This window comes from Schistocerca cancellata, chromosome 11 (assembly GCF_023864275.1).
Source record: "Schistocerca cancellata isolate TAMUIC-IGC-003103 chromosome 11, iqSchCanc2.1, whole genome shotgun sequence".
NCBI lineage: Eukaryota > Metazoa > Arthropoda > Insecta > Orthoptera > Acrididae > Schistocerca > Schistocerca cancellata.
The window spans coordinates 165,450,578-165,470,171 of record NC_064636.1 but is presented as its reverse complement, the minus strand read 5'-3'; the positions used below and the strand labels follow the sequence as shown (position 1 = coordinate 165,470,171).

The 19,594-nt window shown below is 39.7% G+C and overlaps 1 protein-coding gene across 1 annotated transcript in view; it reads left to right on the top strand.

Annotated features, from left to right (window-relative positions):
- The window catches only part of LOC126108402 (uncharacterized), a 142,630-nt gene extending 141,082 nt beyond the window's left edge, over positions 1 to 1,548 (top strand). Inside the window, exon 6 of the mRNA XM_049913612.1 lies at positions 1,278 to 1,548. Within this exon, the coding sequence (XP_049769569.1) occupies positions 1,278 to 1,548 (271 nt within the window). The remainder of the gene's footprint in view (positions 1 to 1,277) is intronic.
- Positions 1,549 to 19,594: the final 18,046 nt, after the last annotated feature.

The following is a 19,594-nucleotide window of genomic DNA, read 5'->3' as shown; positions in this document are numbered from 1 at the left end:
TGTAGTACACATATACAGGGTGTTACAAAAAGGTACGGCCAAACTTTGAGGAAACATTCCTCACACACAAAGAAAGTTAATATGTTATGTGGACATGTGTCCGGAAACGCTTACTTTCCATGTTAGAGCTCATTTCATTACTTCTCTCCAAATCACATTAATCATGGAATGGAAATACACAGCAACAGAACGAACCAGCGTCACTTCAAGCACTTTGTTACATGAAATGTTCAAAATGTCCTGCGTTAGCGAGGGTACGTGCATCCACCCTCCGTCGCATGGAATCCCTGATGCGCTGGTGCAGCCCTAGAGAATAGCGTATTGTATCACAGCCGTCCGCAATACAAGCACGAAGAGTCTCTACATTTGGTACCGGGGTTGCGTACACAAGAGCTTTCAAATGACCCCATAAATGAAAATCAAGAGGGTTGAGGTCAGGAGAGCGTGGAGGCCACGGAATTGGTCAACCTCTACCAATCCATCGGTCACTGAATCTGCTGTTGAGGAGTGTACGAACACTTCAACTGAAATGTGCAGGAGCTCCATCATGCATGAACCACATGTTGTGTCATACTTGTTAAGGCACATGTTCTAGCAGCACAGGTAGAGTATCCCGTATGAAATCATGGCAGTGAATGGAGGAAGTACAGTACATACTGACGAAACTAAAATGAACTCTAACATGGAAATTAAGCGTTTCCGGACACAGGAGCTCCATCGTGCATGAACCACATGTTGTGTCGTACTTGTAAAGGCACATGTTCTAGCAGCACAGGTAGAGTATCCCGTACGAAATCGTGGCGGTGAATTGAGGAAGTACAGTACATACCAACGAAACTAAAATGAGCTCTAACATGGAAATTAAGCGTTTCCGGACACATGTTCACATAACATTTTTTATTTATTTGAGTGTGAGGAATGTTTCCTGAAAGTTTGGCCGTACATTTTGTAACACCCTGTATATGCACATTCCCTCCCTTCCCAGTATACCAAATTTCAAATGAGGAATAATTACCTGTTAGCAGCAGTTGTAGACATTAATGGCCCTATGCTAAATGAAATAAACTTTGAAGTTTACAGTGCAGGATAAGATGTACATAAGAAGTAATAATTTTAATTAATATATTTTGGGAACCTTTGAAAATCACATCATATTAATACCGAGCTTAGCTGTCACTCTGTTTCATTATTAGAGACTCAATTGTAACTATCATTTATTTGGTGTCAGTGACAGTAAAAAGAGCAGACAGAGACACGAACAAACGGGTCGTCCACAGTGACGAGGACTTGGTGGCGGCCCGCTGCGACCGCATCCTACTGTCGGTGGCCACGGTCACCCTCTCGGCACTGCTCGTGACTGCTGCCGACGCCGACAGACTGCTGCTCAGTGGGGAGGTGTCACCCGGGAGCACCGCACTGGACACGGTGCTGGAGGTGTCCGCAGTGACGGGGATCGCACACCAGGACGTGGAAGCGGCGGTGGCGGTACTGGCGCACACCACGGGGCTGCTCGGTGCCCTCCTGAGGCGGGTAATCTCTAGTATCTAATCGCATCGTAATCTTACTTACTGCGATCGCATTTCCGATGGTCTTTTCGCCTACTGGTGATACGGTGTGTGACGGTAAGAATTTTCGTCTGACGAGGCAACACTGCACGTGTGTATTGGAATATTGTCAAAAGACATTTATTTTAAATGATGAAGTAGTGATCAGTTTGCAGTTTGCATTCCCAGCATTTTTTGTAATATAGTAGGTCAGTAATATACTGACTCACATTGAGTCTAGTACAGTTCAATGAAAGTGGTAACTGAAAGTGCTGATGAGAGATAAATAATTTAAGGAGTAAAGAATGAGTTGTCATAAGCCATATAGTTACTCAGTTAGTTACATGTTCCGTGGATCATTTGAATGATTCTTTTATTGAAATAATGTGGAATGTGACAGTTTACAGGACACTTATATGTGATTAGTGGTAACATTAATGAACACTTACACACATGTGTTTTTTTGTTTTTTTTTTTCATTTTTTTAAATGGCTACCAGTTTTTAAGTAGAAATCCTTCAATAGAACAGAAAAAGTTGCCCAGAAGAAATGATTATAAATTAGATTTAAAACAAGACTGAAATCTTTGCTAGCTTTTGGATGACTCCTATTTCAAGCTATAGTACACACATATATGCACATTCCCTCCCTTCCCAGTAAACCAAATTTCAAATGAGGAATAATTACATGTTGGCAGCAGTTGTAGGCATTAATGGCCCTATACTAAATGAAACGAACTGCATAAAATTCCTCGAATTCCTTGGTACCCAGCTGTATAACAAGTTAAAATGGAGTCAGTACATTGATAAACTAATTGAGAAATTTGATGTTGAGCTGTTAGAAGCATTTCTCATTGTGTTTACAAAAAGATAACAGAGCTGTCTTATTTTGCATATTTTCATTGCCTATTTTCTGGGGCAGTGCGCCTGAAATAAATAATGTGTTTGTGCAGCTGGAGTCAACAATAAGAATATTGTATGAAGTGGATAACAGTACATTTTGCAGAAGCCTTTTTAAGGAGCTTGGAATACTTACACTAATTTCCCAATACATTTACTCCTTCATCTTTGCTGATGATTAAAATCAGTTTCAACTAAACTGTGAAATAAACAGTCACAACACATGGCACAAAAATAATTTTTGTGTAGAGTTTCAAGTGAAATAAAATGTTCTCCGATTACCAGTCATAACTATGTCATCACTTCTCAATGGATCTGTCATCTCGATGCTTTGATCGATCACTGTTACCTTATTTGAACTTGGCGGTCACCTTCTCATAGCTTTCTCAATGCTGTGGACTAGCCACACAGTGCTGCTATTTCTGGGTATGTGATTTCGTCTCCATCTGTAGAGAGTCAAAGGCTGTGAGGGAACTCAGATCTACACCAACTATTTATGAAATGAAGTAAACAATGTACTGTTAACTCTTCTGTATCTTGCATTTACTTTTTCTCTATATATGACATCAGTGTTGATTTCTGGTGGACATATCTCAGATTATTTCAACATACATAACTCTTGTTTTGACATCAGCCAACAATTGAGAAGAGCTGTAACAACTATACATCAATCATTTGTTTTTTTCTCATTGACACTCTTGTGCACCTCTTTTTGTTCCTTGTCCCTCAAGGTGCTGTGATGTCCCAAAGAACGAGTGCACCACCACAATAGGTGGAGCTTCTTATTCGCATCGTGCCTTGCCGTTGTCTGCAACTGGTGTTATTTACAGTTCGTTTGCGCAGACGTAATACGAGGGTGTGTACAGAACGTACCTGGTGTAATAACTATCTAAAATATGTTATCCGCTCTCACGAACATCTTTCATCAGGGGTAATAGTAGAATATATTACTCTGAAGAATCTCATATTATACAAGAAATTTACACCCTTGTCCAGGGTTCAGAATGGAGTTATATACACTGGTGGGAAGATGTTCAACAAGCTCCTGTCTAAAATAAGCAAGAAATTGGGAATCTCCACCAATTCAAAAGAAAATTAAAAACATACATAACTTCATTTAAATTATCTATCTAGATTGAGGGACTGTAAAGTTCTGTTAATTACTTAGCATGTAATTTGCTATAAAGCTCCAAGAGGACTCAGTTTTTATGGATGCAGGAAATATTTACTTTGTACTAATATAATTTTTTATTATTGGTGTCAGAAAGTAAAGAAAAGAAGAGTTACAAACAAAATACCTCTACTGGCCTTCAGAATACCACCTATTAGCTACAACGTACGTCTGACATCAGTTGTTCAGCTATTGGAAACTGTCAGCAAACATTTCTCATGGAATCACTCAAAGTGCTGTGGGTACCTGTTGTCGGATACATGCATCATTACAGGGGATTAGATGTGGTGCTACCGATATGATCCGTGACCGAGTGACAGTCAGTGGCATGGTGTTCATCACCTACCTGCCTTTCAAGAAAAGTCAGCTGACAAAACCTAAGAAAATGACGACATCGATCACCTTTCACGACAGTGAGGGCTCGATCGGTCAAAACTTCCTACTCTGGCCCGAGGTGAGAAAGACGGTGAACACTGCACCTCTGGCTCACTCAGTCTCTGAATCGTATTGCTAGTACCAGGTCTCATCTTCTGTAATAATGCAGATACCTGGCATTGCGTGATCCCACAAGAAGTATTTGCTGACAGTTTCTATCAGCTTTGAACTGATGTAGCTAATAGTGATTACTTTGAAGGCCAATAAAGGTATTTTGTTTGTAACTTTTGTTTTCTTTACTTTCTGAGACAATTCATCACATGTACCATTTAGGTTACTTTATTTTCGTAAGTTACCTAAGTTGAAACAAGCAGTGGCTCCTCCTCCTGCATTAACCGGTCTTTTTTTTTTTTCATCTAATACACCAAACAAAGCATTTATGTAACTTTTCACTGACACCTATCAGAGGCTATATGTTGGCAAAGTCGGGATCTGTCTAATACAAATATTAGAGTTATGCAAAATTTACATCCCTGAGTTCAAGCATTGTGATAAATTGTATGAGTAGCTAATAATATGTCTTTCTACTTTATTTTTAAATATTTTGAGGATTTTTTATTCACTGTCTGACATCTATAAACCTGTTACGGACAGAATAAAGCTTCATTTTGAACCATTGAGAGAGAAACATATTCTATATGGAAATTATTTCCACTTATAGTATTGTGTTTGTGACTTTCACAGTCCATCCATTTGGGAGTAAAAGTATTAGTATGTAATTGTAAGAATCCATAGGTCCCAGAAATGTCTTCTGAAAGATGTTATCAACTTCCCATAATATTCTCGACGAAGGAAAGAAGAAAGGAAGGAAGACTGACACTTAAGGTCCCACTGACACTGATGTCATTATAAATTGAGCACAAGCTCAATTTAGGGAAATTGCAGACAAACTAAATTGGGATAGTCGGATGCGTATTCAAAACTTTGTCCTCCTCAATGCGAGTCCAGGGTGCTAACCACTGCACCACCTTGTTCAGCACAACACTCTTGTTGCAAACTTCTTTACAATAAATCCTTTTTTCACTGTAGCTGCAATGTCCCAGAAGATTATACCACAGGGTAGAACGGAGCAAACACTATACGACCGACCGTGTCTGCGGATCGACACAGTGAGTACAGAGCACGAAAACCTGAGCGTGGAGCTTTGTGCTTAGCAATGTCTGACTGGCTGTGAGAGTGTCCACTGTGGCTATTTGTAGGTTCTCGTATAAAATTGTCTACAAATTGTTTACAAAATAATAAAATGCATCTGACTTACATGTACATTTTCATTAATGACATAAGAATGAATTCGAGAGGGTCTGCCTTCACGCATGAATGCAATTTTTTCTTTTCTTTAATCCTCACGATGATAACACAAAAAATTGGAATTATAGGCAATACCTTCTTAAATGAACTCATTTTGTTCAGTTATTGTCTAGGTCTTAAATTGCTTTCATACTGGGTTCTACTTTTAAGAGCACAGTTTTTGGACCATAAATTTCTCCAGCATTTTGTATTAAAGACTGTTGAGATTATTCCAGAAAGAAACTTCTGTACTTAAATATTTCATTGACTTTCCCAGTATCAAATACATTTCTGACAGAGGGAAATCAGGGCTACAGAATGGTAATATGGATTTTTGAAGGGTTACATTTTAAAAATTGTGCAGTCTTGTGTTGCTGTAAAAAAAATTCTGAGTATTAATATTTCCTAAACTACAAAATTTTGTTGTTAAGAGTAAAAATTTTTTAGCCCACAGTCTTAACTAATCCTTAAATGTTAGTGCTTTCCTGAAATAAAATGTTTCTGGAAAGAATCTCTATATTTTGGTGATCAATGAAATATAAGCTATACTTTAGACAGTAAGAACCATAAAAATACAGCTCAGAAAAGAATTTTGACATTTCACATGACTTTTGTATATATTAGGTTGGTGCATAAGTTTTTAGCATGTTGGTATTCTGGCTGCTGTGGGTTTATTTATCAACTATCATTTTTTATTTGTAGTTTTCTGTTGCTATTTGAGTTTGCAATTGTCATTGTATCATTTGGAGATAGTGAGTGGAGCTGTGGAATTAGAAAATGGAGTGCCAAGTGGAGAAAATGGAACATTTATAGTGAGTGGAGCTGTGGAATTAGAAAATGGAGTGCCAAGTGGAGAAAATGGAACATTTCCGACACATTCTTCTGTTTGAGTTCAGTAGAAGGAGACAGCCAGAGATGTTTCCGCACATACGGGCACAATGCCATAGGACAGAGCATAGCCAGAAAATGTTTTTCTCATTTAAACAAGGTTCATTTTGACATTTGTGACCCTCCGTGTTCACGGAGGCCTTCGGGGTTTGATGAAGCTGATTGTTTAAACACATTAATCCACAGTGATACATGTCAGCCTACACCAGAACTGGCAAATGTGATGAACTGTGATCATCCCACCATCGTGCAACATTTGCATGCAATGGGGAAGGTTCAAAAATCAGGTGCATGGGTTCTGTATGCTCCAAACCAAAATCACAAAAATCAGCAATGACCAAATGTGCATCTCTGCTGGCTAGTCTTCAAATGGCTTGTGAATGATACTAACCATTACTATTCTGTATCATTACTGGTGATAAGAAGTGGTGTCTTTAAGCTAACATAGGGAAAAGAAAGGAATGGTTGAGCCCAAACAAAACAACAACTCCCCATACAAAGACATACGTGCAGTCACAAAAGATAACGTTACACATTTGGTGGAACAGTGATGGTGTGGTGTACTGTGAAAGGCTATGCCAAGGTGTAACCATCACTGCTTTCATTTATTGTCAACAACTGAGATGTCTTGCAGACGCAATCTGAGAACAATGACCAGGACTGTGTGAAGGGATGCTATACCATAATAACTACCACCCACATTCTGCTGGACTGACAAAAAACAGTATACAGGAGTTGTGTTGGAAAGTCATTCCACATCCACCTTATTCACCTGATCCTGTACCCTGAGATTTTCACATTTTCCACTCTCTGTCAAACAGCCTTCGAGGAACTTCCTTTCTTAATAAAAATGCACTTTGAACACGGCTCGACAAGTTCTCCGCTTTAAAACTACACAATTTCTACAGTCGCAGAATCGAAAACTTTTACTCTAGCGTAGGCAGACTGTTGGGATTATATTATTGATGTCCAGAGTCTCTATTATGTGTATCCGTTGTGTTTATTAAACTTATGGAGAAACACTATGAAGTGAAGCACCAACCCAGCAGATTAGATAGGGAAAAAAAAGAGAGAGATTTGTGTTAGGGGTTATATCAGGGCAAGTGGATATGCTGCACATTGCTACATTTCAATGGTACAGTTCGCAGTCTGTGTGTATTTTATGCCTTTATTTAATGTAGCTGATGCAGATTGCAAAAACACCAAATGTGCAAGAGCGATCACAGGTTCTCGTGTTCTCAGAAGTGCGGTAGCTGAGTGGGTTCACTGTTTCCGGTCTTTTGAAAACCATATGACTCAGTACCATGAAAGAAAGTATATTTGCTAGGATATTTAAAAATGTTCGTGATCGGTCTCAGAACCTCGCAACAGGCCAAATGTGGCAGATTACACCAGACAGGGAATTATTTGCAGATGTAGGTGAAACTTTGCAAGCGCCCTAGGTAAATCTTATAGGGCCAATGCTGTTTGTTTTAAATATTAATGACTTAGTGGATAGCCTTAGTTGCAATATCAGAATTTTAACAGACAACACAATGTTTGTGAGAAAATGAGGATCAATAGAGGATGGAGCAATAAGCACAAAAGCATCCAAAATATTCTTGCATATAAGCACTAAAACCACCAGAACTCTGCATGACAATACACATTAACAGTACATCAAGCATGAATTTTAGAGGATGAGCTAATATAAAAACAGAACTCCTTATAGACTCTGACACTTCATGAGAAATTTCCAATAACAACAGTAATAATTTCACTTTGTTAATGACTGTTAGTTGTGTCCATTACAATATACTATATTTATGCAAATCTAATGAGCACTTTTTATTACCACAGGTAGTATGCAAAACTTGTATGTGTGTAAAATTCAATGGTTTGTAACATACAAGTACAAACTTGAGTCTATAATTCCCCAGCATTATTGGAATATAGGTCTGGTTTCTTATGTCACAATGCATTGTTATAATTCTCAACTTCATTAGTGTAGAAAAATGATGTGGACAGTTTGAGAATTTTTTGAACAGACCTTGCATTTACTAACACCTACTTTAGTTACACAACTAGTTCCATATTAGAAGACTTTTTTACTGACCCCCAGGGTGATATAGAAATGAAATTGGCAGTAAATTCATACAATCTGTTCATGATGGGTTACCAATTGTAGTAGAAATGCTACTGTTTGTAATGGTTTATAACCAGCCTGCTTATAGTGCAGTCGTGAACATAAGCATTTCTACCATTGTTTCTAAACCATTGTGAATGGTAGGACATTGAGTGAGCTCACTCCAGTTTTCATGTCTATCGCACCTTGATCTGCATAAAAACTCAAAAATAGTTTAACCAAAAACTAGTTGTGTAACTAAGAAAAAAATATTACAGTGTAATTATAACAATGTCACTCTCATTCAAATAAAACTGACTGTGAGGATGACATCTGGTTTATACAATCTGACCAGGCAGCTTAAATATTTAAACACTGTAACAGAGATATATATCTCTGTAACATCTACGTCATCAGAATTGTAACTAGCAGCCACAAGTTGTGTACTGTGATCCATTGAAACAGGTCCTGATGGCAGCTATGTTTCTGGTAACATATCCTTGAAAAGTTTTACTCTTGAAGGAGCTCTAATAAATACTTTATTTATCCTGGAAATTAAAACATTCAGTCCAGTATTACGGAATCTTAATTCTTCAGCTATTCTGACTTGTGCCAGACAAGTTGCATGCTTTAATTTATAATTAAAAACTGTAAGCACTTTCTTCATATATGCAGCTGCATCTCCAGACATGACAAGGAACTTATTCTCATTTTTTTCATAAGCCACAAAAAATTAAAATTTAAAAAATTGGGAATACCATTAAAAATACTTCACTAAGTGAAGTGTGACACAGAGAAACTTAGAATTAACAAACATTTTAGGATGAATTTCAATCAGAAGAACTAAAGTGGATGGAAATGTGAGAGTCATCCAAAATAAATGCACACTATTTTTTAAAAATCCATCTTTTATTCTACATGTTTGAAAGTTTTACAGTGTGTAGATACACCCTTTAGGAACAATATTTTCATTTCTCCACATAATTTCCATCTCTCTCAACTGTCTTATGCCATCTTGGAACCAGCACCTGTATACCCGCACGGTAAAATTCTGGACCAACCTGTTGGAGCAACTGTTTGGCAGCATGCACAAACGAGTCATCATCTTCAAACCATGTTCCACGAAGAGAGTCTTTCAGTTTCCCAAAGAAATGATAGTCACATCGAGCCAGTTCAGGACTGCAAGGCGGGTGTTTCAGTGTTGTCCATCTGAGTTTTATGATCGCTTCCATGGTTTTTTGGACGTGCATTGTCATGCAACAGCAAAACATCCTGCTTTTGCCGATGTGGTCAAACATGACTCAGTCGCGCTTGAAGTTTCTTCAGTGTTGTCACATATGTATCAGAATTTATGGTGGTTCCACTTGGCACGATGTCCACAAGCAGGAGTCCTTCGGAATCGAAAAACACCCTAGCCACAACTTTTCCAGCAGAAGTTGTGCTTTTGAATTTTTTTTCCTTGGGTGAATTTGCATGATGCCACTCCACTGATTGCCTCTTCGTCTCTGGTGAAAAATGATGGAGCCATGTTTTATCACCTGTCACAATTCTTCCAAGAAATTCATCTCCACCATTCTCGTACTACTCCAAAAGTTCGCTGTATACCGTGTTTCTTATTTCTTTGTGAAACACTGTCAACATCCTGGGAACCCACCTGGCACAAACCTTTTTTAACGCCAACACTTTCAGTCTTCTGCAAATACTTCCTTCCCCTATCCCAATGTAGCGTGACAATTGGTTCACTGTGATGCGTCTGTCAGCAGTCACCAATTCATTAACTCTCTGCACACTGTCTGGAGTGTGTGCAGTACGAGGCCTGCCGCTGCAAGGACAATCCTCAATATTGCCGTGCCCGCTTTCATCACGTAACCTGCTTGCCCACCGACTAACTGTACTGCGATCGACAGCAGCATCTCTGTACACCTTTTTCAACCTGTTGAGGAATGTTTCCCACTGTCTCGTTTTCACAGCACAGGAATTCTATGACAGCACATTGCTTCTGACGAATGTCAAGTGTAGCAGCCATCTCGAAGACATGCAGTGTTGGCGCTACTCACGGGAACAGGTTGAACTAAGTTTGAAAACGAGCAGGAAGGATGTGTCTACACAGTGTAAAACTTTCACACTTGCAGAATGACATCTGTATTTTTACAAAAATAATGTGCATTTCTTTTGGAGTGACCCTCACAGTTAAAAGAAGCATTAACTGTGTGAAGGAAACAGTCTTCTGAGGGGAAAGGTGGAGACACAAACAGTGGACTGCAGAAAGAGATAAGGCAATCAAACTATGCTAGAAAGTGTGGGTTGATTGTTGTTCTCAGAAAACATCAGAAAATAAAAGAAATTCCAAAAAGTAAGGAAAAACACTTTCAAAACTGTCAGGAATCTCAAGGGAAAATATGAGAAGGAAAACTTAACTCTAATAGAAAAGGACTTCTGAAAGACAAATATGGGAAACTTTTATACAGCATTCAATACTAACTTATGTTGGTATAATCTCCCAAGCCTCTGCTTTAAGAACAAAGAAGGAAAGGTGATGTGGAAAACAGTCAGATCTTGGCCAAGTAATTTCAAGAGCTCCTAAACTGTAAAGCTTTCTCGGAGACATTCAGCTATAACTAGAAAGAACCAAATCTCGACTCAAAACCACCAACTGTAGAAGAGATTAGGAGCACCGTAAACACCTCGAAGAATAATAAAGCTCTCGGGGAAGATGGGACTGTCGCAGAACTCTCGATGCGTGTTAACGGGAATACGATCGCGGAACTGACACTTATTATAAGTAGAATGCGTGAAGAGCAGCAGCTTCTAGAAGGGTGGACATTGGCAATGAGGGGTATTCGATAAGTAATCGAACACTTTCTTTTTTATTCTGAGAGCAGGTTGCTCGTGTTCATTACTCCCCACTCCTTCGGCTGCTACAAAACCCTATTTTTCAACACAGTCTCCGTTCATTGCTACAGCCTTATCCCGCTTTACTGGGAGTGCCCGTATCCCCACACGGACGTTGGAGCCAATTTCTTGCTTCATCTATAAACTCCTCACTGTCCACATACTGCTTCCTGTGGAGCCAAACAGATGGATGTCAGAAGAGTGAGATCTAGGCTGTTTGATGGATGAGGGGGAACAGTCCAGTGAAGTTCAGGTGCGCACATTTGTGTAAGACCTCGCATTGTCGTGGAGAAGGAGAAGGAGAAGGTCGTAATCTACTCATATTTTTGGGCCACAGCCGTGTAATAATGTTTGAATGATACTTCTGCCATTCGACTGCACAACTTCTTTATTTTACATTACTATCACAATTTTGGCCATAAGCCATTACTGAGTACAACTCTGAAAAAATGTTTTGTACAAATGCATAGAAAGCGAAAAGGAAAAAAAAATTTCGTGCAAATGCGTAGAAAGCGAAAAGGATCAAAATTAACATCAGTATGCCATTTCAGTGTCAGATTAAAAATGATCAAAGTAACACTGCTTACATGTTGGGTATAATTAGTCTTTGTTAAATGAAGTCATCATCACGATCTCCCAGTGTGGAGATAAGTACAGAAACAACTACTGTATCGCAGACAGGTAGCAAACGTGTTCTCCACCTGTAAAACAATTGAGCCACAGAATGAACACCGATATAGTAATTATATGTGCAGTGAGTATGATCTGAAAATATTCTACGGAAGTTACTGGTTGACTGACGGGTGAAGGTGAGCGCTACAGGTTGTAATTGTATCTTGCATAATCCACGGCTACAGAAAGATCGTATGTACAAAAATTTGTGCATCCTTGGGTGAATTGTGTATCTTCTCTTCATATCAGGTTAAAATACATCTGTATATTCATCTACGAAAGAACAGTGTTTTCTGTGAGTATGAGGTGAAAACAGTATGTTTATAGCATAAAAATGTGACATCTTGCTAAAAGGAGAATCCTACATGGTTTAAATGAGAAACACTCATACGTCAGTGCAATGTAGAACGTGGTCATCTGTTGAATCTTATTATAAAGAACGGCTGTGCGTAATGCGTAAACATGGTACACAAAAGTATGAAAGTTTGCCATTAAAATATTTTGTGTTGTAATCAATCTGCTGCAGAAGAAATATAAAACATGAAATATAAGATATTAACTGCAAAATACATACATTAATTTGGTGTTTGTAAAGATGGAGTGAAAGTGTGGAGAGGAGGAGGGGGGGTGTGGCAGGGATTGGGGGGAGGGGGAGGGGGTGGAATGGAGTTGTGGACAAAGTGTGTGAGAATGCTGTTAAGGTGTGGAGAAGGTGTCCCCATTAGGAGGAGAGGGGTGGGAGAGGAGGGGAAGGATAACATGGAATCAGAGATGAAATGGGTCAGGAAGATACCAAGTAAGTGGTGAAAAAGATGTCAGTGTAATGGCACAGTGATTGGGTGAAGTGGATATGTGTGTGTGTGTGGGGGGGGGGGGGGGGGGGATGAAGGAGGGGACAATGCTGTTGTCATTATGGAAAGAATCAGATTATGAGGCTAAGATTTTAGAATTTTTCTGGTAGTGACAATATTACTAAAATCGACAAAAACCCTACTTTAAAATTTAACTAACAGTTAAAAAACAAAATCAAAGAATCAGGTTTTCTATTTTTTGTTTTCAGATGAGAAGGTTAGGCAATGTTTGGTGATGTATCTGAGTGCTCCCAAATTCTACATGTACATTTACAACCATACTTCGCAAACTACAGAGGGTATGTTCCATTCTACCAGTTATTAGGGCTCTTACCCATTCCAATCACGTATGGAGGGCAGCAAGAATAATTGTTTGAATGCCTCCGTGCATGCAGTGATTATTATAATCTTGTCCTCGTGATCCCTATGTGATCGATACTTAGGAGTTAGTAATATGTTCCTAGAGCAATCATTTAAAGCTGGTTCTTGAAACTTTGTTAATAGACTTTTTTGGGATAGTTTACATCTATCTTCAAGAGTCTTCTAGTTCAGTTCCTAGAGTATATCTGTGACACTCTCCCACGGATAAAACAAACCAGTGACCATTTGTGCCGTCCTACTCTGTACACACTGAAGAGCCAAAGAAATTGTACACCTACCTAATATGATGTAGGCCCCCCACGAGTACGCAGAAGTGCCACAACGTGACATGGCATGACTCTGCTAATGTCTGATGTAGTGCCGGAGGGCACTGACACCGTGTATCCTGCGGGGCTCTCCACAAATCTGGAAGGATACTAGAGGCTGGAGATCTCTTCTGAACAGTACATTGCAAGGCATCCCAGATATGCGGAATAATGTTCATCTCTGGGGAGCTCGGTACCCATCAGAAGTGTTTAAACTCAGAAGTGTGTCCCGGAGCCACTCTGTAGCAATTCTGGATGTTTGGAGTGTCACATTTTCCTGCTGGGTGTCACGTTTTCCAGCTGGAATTCTCCAAGTCCGTCAGAATGCACAATGGACATGAATGGATGCCAGTGATCAGATGGGATGCTTACATACATGTCACCTGTCAGTGTCGTATCTAGACATATCACGGATCCCGTATCGTTCCAACTGTACGTGCCCACACCATTACAGAGCCTCCACCAGCTTGACCAGTCCCCTGCTGACATGCAGGGTTCACGGATTTATGAGGTTGTCTCCATACCTGTACACGTCCATCTGCTCGATACAATTTGAAACTAGACTTGTCTGACCAGGCAACACATTTACAGTCATCGACAGTCCAATTTCAGTGTTGACAGGCCCAAGCTAGACATAAAGCTTTGTGTCATACAGTAATCAAAGGGTACACGAGCGGGCCTTTGGCTCCAAAAGCCTGTATTGATGATGTTTCTTTGAATGATTCGCATGCTGACACTTGTTGATGGGCCCGCACTGAAATCTGCAGCAATTTGTGGGAGGATTCATCGTAGATATGATGTTTTACCAGATTCCTGATGTTCGTGGTACACTCGTGAAATGGTCGTACAGGAAAATCCCCACTTCATCACTACCCCTCAGAGATGCTGTGTCCCATCACCCGTGTCTAACTATAACACCACATTCGAATCACTTAAGTCTTGATAAAATGCCAGTGTAGCTGCAGTAACTAATCTGACAACTGCACCAGACACTTGTTGTCTTATACAGGTGTTGCCAAATGCAGCACTGTAATCTGCCTGTTTACATATGTCTGTATTTGAATATGCATGCCTATACTGATTGCTTTAGAGTTTCAGTGTGTGTTCAATGTCTCCTGTTAGTCCTATGTGGTATGGGTCTCACACACATGAGCAGTGTTCTAGAACTGGTTGCACGAGTGATTTGTAAGCAATCTCTGCTGTAGACTGATTGTGCGTTTCCAGCATTCTACCAATAAACTGAAGTCTACCATCAGTTTTACCCATAACTGAGCCTACATGATCATTTCATATCCCTACAAAGTGTTACATCCAGATATTGGTATGAATTGGCTGATTCCACAGTGACTCACTGATACTGTACTCATAAGATAGTACATTATTTTGTTTTGTGAAGTGCACAGTTTTACATTTTTGAACATTTAAATCAAGTTGCCAATCTTTGCACCATGTTGAAATCTTATCACAATTTGAGTGAATATTTATGCAGCTTCTTTCAGGAAGTACTTCATTATGGATAACAGCATCATCTGCAAAAAGGCTGAGGTTAATATTAATATTTGTTTGGAAGGTCATTGATGTAAAGCATGAACAACAACTGTCCCAACACACTTCCCTGGGGCACACCCAGAGTTACTTATACATCTGATGACAAATCTCCATCTGAGATAACGTGCTGTGTCCTTCTACTAAAAAGTCCTCAATCCAGTCACAAATTTCACTTGATACCCCATGTCATCAACATCATAAGCACAGGTGTGGTACTGAGCCAAATGATTTTTGGAAATCAAGAAATGGTGCATCTACCTGACTGCCTCGATCCAAAGCTTTTATTACATCACGTGAGAAGAGCGCAAGTTGGATTTCACATAATCGATGTTTTAGGAACCCACACTGGTTGGTAATGAGGAGATCTTTTTGTTTAAGATACCTAATTAGGTTGAGCTCAGTATATGTTCTAAGAATTACAACAAATTGATGTCAAGGACATTGGATGGTAGTTTTGTGGGTCACTTCTACTGCCCTCCTGATTGACAAGTGTGGTGTGTACATCTTCCAACTACAGGACATGGTTTTCTGTTTGAGACCTCTACAATACATTATAGTTAGAAGAGGTGATAACTCAGCAGCATATTCAGTATAGAATCTGATAGGGATTTCATTGGTCCATGGAGCTTTATTCAATTTATTGATTTCTGCTGTTTCTCAACACCACCATCACTATTACTTATTCGATTCAACTTTTTAGTCCGCCGCTCGTGGTCTCGCGGTAGCGTTCTCGCTTCCCGAGCACGGGGTCCCGGGTTCGATTCCCGGCGGGGTCAGGGATTTTCACCTGCCTCGAGATGACTGGGTGTTTGTGTTGTCCTCATCATTTCATCATCATCCAGGAAATTGGCGAAATTGGACTGAGCAAAGGTTGGGAAATTGTACGGGCGCTGATAACCACGCAGTTGAGCGCCCCACAAACCAAACATCATCATCATCACATCAACTTTTTAGTGGTACAAAGATTAAATTGGGGCAATTCTCTCAGATTTTCCTTTGTAAAGGAATGTTTGAAAATAGAGTGAAGCATTTCAGCTTTTGCTTTGGTGCCCTCAGTTTTAGTTCCTGTCTCATTCACTAGGGACTGGACTCTAACTTTGGTGCCATTAACAGCCTTTACATATGACCAAATTTCTTTGAGTTTTGTGAAAATTCATTTGACAATATCCTGCTGTGATAGTCACTGAAGGCATCACATGTTGCTCTCTTAAGAGCCAAACACGCTTCATTCACCATCTCTCTATCTATAACCCTACACTTTGTTTTACACCTATTACATAGTAATTTCTGTTTCTTTAGAAATCTGTTTACAGTGACTGTATACCATGGAGGTTCCCTCCATTATGAACTCTTCTACTGGCTACATATCTATCCAGTGCTTGATCAACTATTCTTTTAAACTTGAACCATATTTCCTCTACATGCTCCTGCCCTGTGCTGAAAGTTTCATGATCCTCATTGAGGTATGACATTACTGATGTTTGTTATCTACTTTACTGAACATATATATCTTTCCACTTGTTTTAGTTGTCCTTTGTACTTTGGTAATCATTTTTGCCACAACTGTGCCATGGGCACTGATACCAGTTTTGAAGTGAACATCATCAAAGAGGTCACAATCTAAAATAGGTGAAGTCTATGTTCCTGTCAGACCTATTGTTAACTGCATCAAGAGCCCAGCTTGCAAAATCATAAAAAATTAATTAGATTACTTAGGGAATTCTATAGATATGAGAACAGTTACAGAGCCAGAAATTCTCCAGATGTGGCCCATTAAATGAAAGACTTAAAAATTCCCTGTAACGAAACACTTGTGTCACTTGACATAACCAACATGTACACTTACATCCTGGTCCCAGAAATCATAGAACTAAGAAGGAATAACCTAACAAAACATAAAGAATATCTCTTGTATCCCAGTTCATCTGTATACAACAAATGCGACCTGCTTAGCATATCAAATTTTAATGTTTCCATATTTGGGATAAGTTTTTATACTTTAGCATTTATGACTTATATTGTTACACAAGATACATAATATTACAATTTCCTATATTACATTATTATTTTCACCATGTCTCTCCATAGCTGTACCATACTATTTATACTGGCTATTTTATGCCTGGCTGTACATTCCACATTCTTTGATGTTCCCCCTAATGCATCTCATTCACTCACCGTCCTCCATTCCTTCTCCCTTTTATGTCTGTAAATGACTTTGATAAACAACATGACAGTTGTGACCTAAGTATGTCATGTGAAACAAGTGATCTGTATCTTTTCGGGGTCTGGATAAAGCACGTTCAATCTCTTTGTGAACTATGTACCTTGTGTAGTTAGTTTCATTGAAGCAAGTTAATTTCCTTTACTCATTTTATGCCTTCAGTATTTGTACAATATAACTAAAGAGACTGATGTGTGCACTACACCTCTATCACATGGCGTTTGGTATATATTTGTTTATACACAAGCACATTTGATATGGTCTATAGCTTTCTGCCCCCTTCTCCCACTTTCCTTCCCCACATTTCCATTGGCCAGTGCTAGATTTACATCCTGAATAGAGTGTTGTACTTATCCAACAGTTCCACCTCCTGTAATTACTACTTCCATTTCCCTTACATAGATTGGTAACTGGCATTTTTGCCCCTCCCCCTTCACCCCTCCCTCTATCCACTTCCCCCAGTCATTAGATTTATTAGGTTCTATTACACTGACATGTTTCCCACCACTTAACTGGTATCTTCCCCACCCATTTCACCATTGATTCTGTGTCATCCCCCCCCTCCCCCTCTCCCCCTGCCCCGGCCACTGCCTATCCCCCCCCCCTCCCCTCCTAATGGGTGTACTGTTATCCCAGTGACACTTTTCCCACCACCTAAACAGCTTTCTCACACACTTTATTCTCAACTCCATTCCATCCCCTTACCACCCTCCTATCTCTGTCCTTACCCATCATTACCAGTGAAGATGTTTAACACAAAATTGTCACAATCAGCCTTGTAATGCAAAAGAAATTCTGCAGAGAGAATCCTTCTTTGCTGTTTCTGGTTTTCTGTTAGGTGGCAAGGAACCTAGCGAGCACACTCCTTTCAGTACCTCAGCTAGTGGACGAGTGTGTCAGCATTGCCAGCAGAGACATCCAGTTGAGTGATGAGGTGTTTCATGTGATCCAGCGATCACCTCGAAAGAGGGTGTCTGCACGTTCCAGAACTGCAGGAGTCACAAGTGTGTGCGGCCGGCCGGCATGCGGGAGATTCGACAGGTTTGTGTGACCTTGTAGCGATGATAACAGACGCCTCACCCAATGACTCACTGTGCTTTTGTCCACAGCCAGATTTCAGTTGACATTCTGCAAGTGCCTGTGATGCTCTGGTTTTCTGGCAAAAGAAACTCAATGATAGCACTCTTGTTGGAAAACACCCCCATTACAGATGCCATTTTGAGAGCTGAGTATAATGCTGCCACCTGCTGGAATTTCATGAAACTATAGGGGCTAAAGCAGAAATATTGCCGCCCCCCCCCCCCCCCCCCCCATATACACAAAAAAAAATCCATTAGTTCAAACTTGAGAACTACAGACGAATATCATTAATATCAGTGACCTATAACATAATTTCAAAAGCACTGCTGAATGTCATGGAAAACCAACTACATTCAAAAATTGGTGCGTATCAAGGAGGCTTCAGGAAGGACAGAGCAGATCAAATCTTGAATCTGAAACTGGTAGTCACACATCAAAAACTAAGGAGCAAGAATTTTGTGCTCACATTTGTAAACTTCATGGAAGCCTAAATTTTAGAGGAGATACGTTTGGATAGAAAATACAGTGAACTGATTAAACAGACTTTAAGCAACATAACATCCAAGGTAAAATTCAGACGAAAGCTTTCAGAGACCTTCACTCAGACAGGGAAACAGACTCCACCTTTGCTCTTGAACTGTGCAGTTGATAAGACAATAAGGGAATGGTGATGAGAAATGAAACAAGTGGGTGGTATATGACTAGGATGCACAGAAAGAGGGATATGGGTAGACTGTCTGGCATTCACAGACAATGCTGTGATATTGTCAGAATCATTAGAAGAGGCATTTAACCAAACTATGCTGTACAGAGACAAGCATTTAAAGCAGGCCTACAGATCTCCCTCATTATATGAAAAAAGGTCCTAGGTGGATGACAATACAAGGAGGGAAAATTAAGAAAGTGGCATGGTTTAAATACCTAGGAGAATGGATGGAACCTGGGCTGGCAGAAAAAAGAAGCACTGGGAGTACAAATAAACACAAATGCAAACTAAGTATCAATGTCTACAGTAAGAAGTACATTTCATTCAATGCAAAGTCTAGACATTATCAGGCAGTTATTCTGCCCTGAAGCCTTATATACCGCAGGAAGTTTGATCCTAGTAAGAACAAGAGACTAGAACTTGTGGGACAAAGGATTCTCAGGAGGATATTGGGACCTTGATGAACATGACATGGTCAATACAAAAGGCAAAGAAACCACATGGTCAATACAGATGGCAAAGGAACCAAGAACTGTATGCTCGGATAGAGAGAATCTAGGATCTTACCAGGAAAAAAAGTGATACATTCCTCAGACACATTCTTAGAA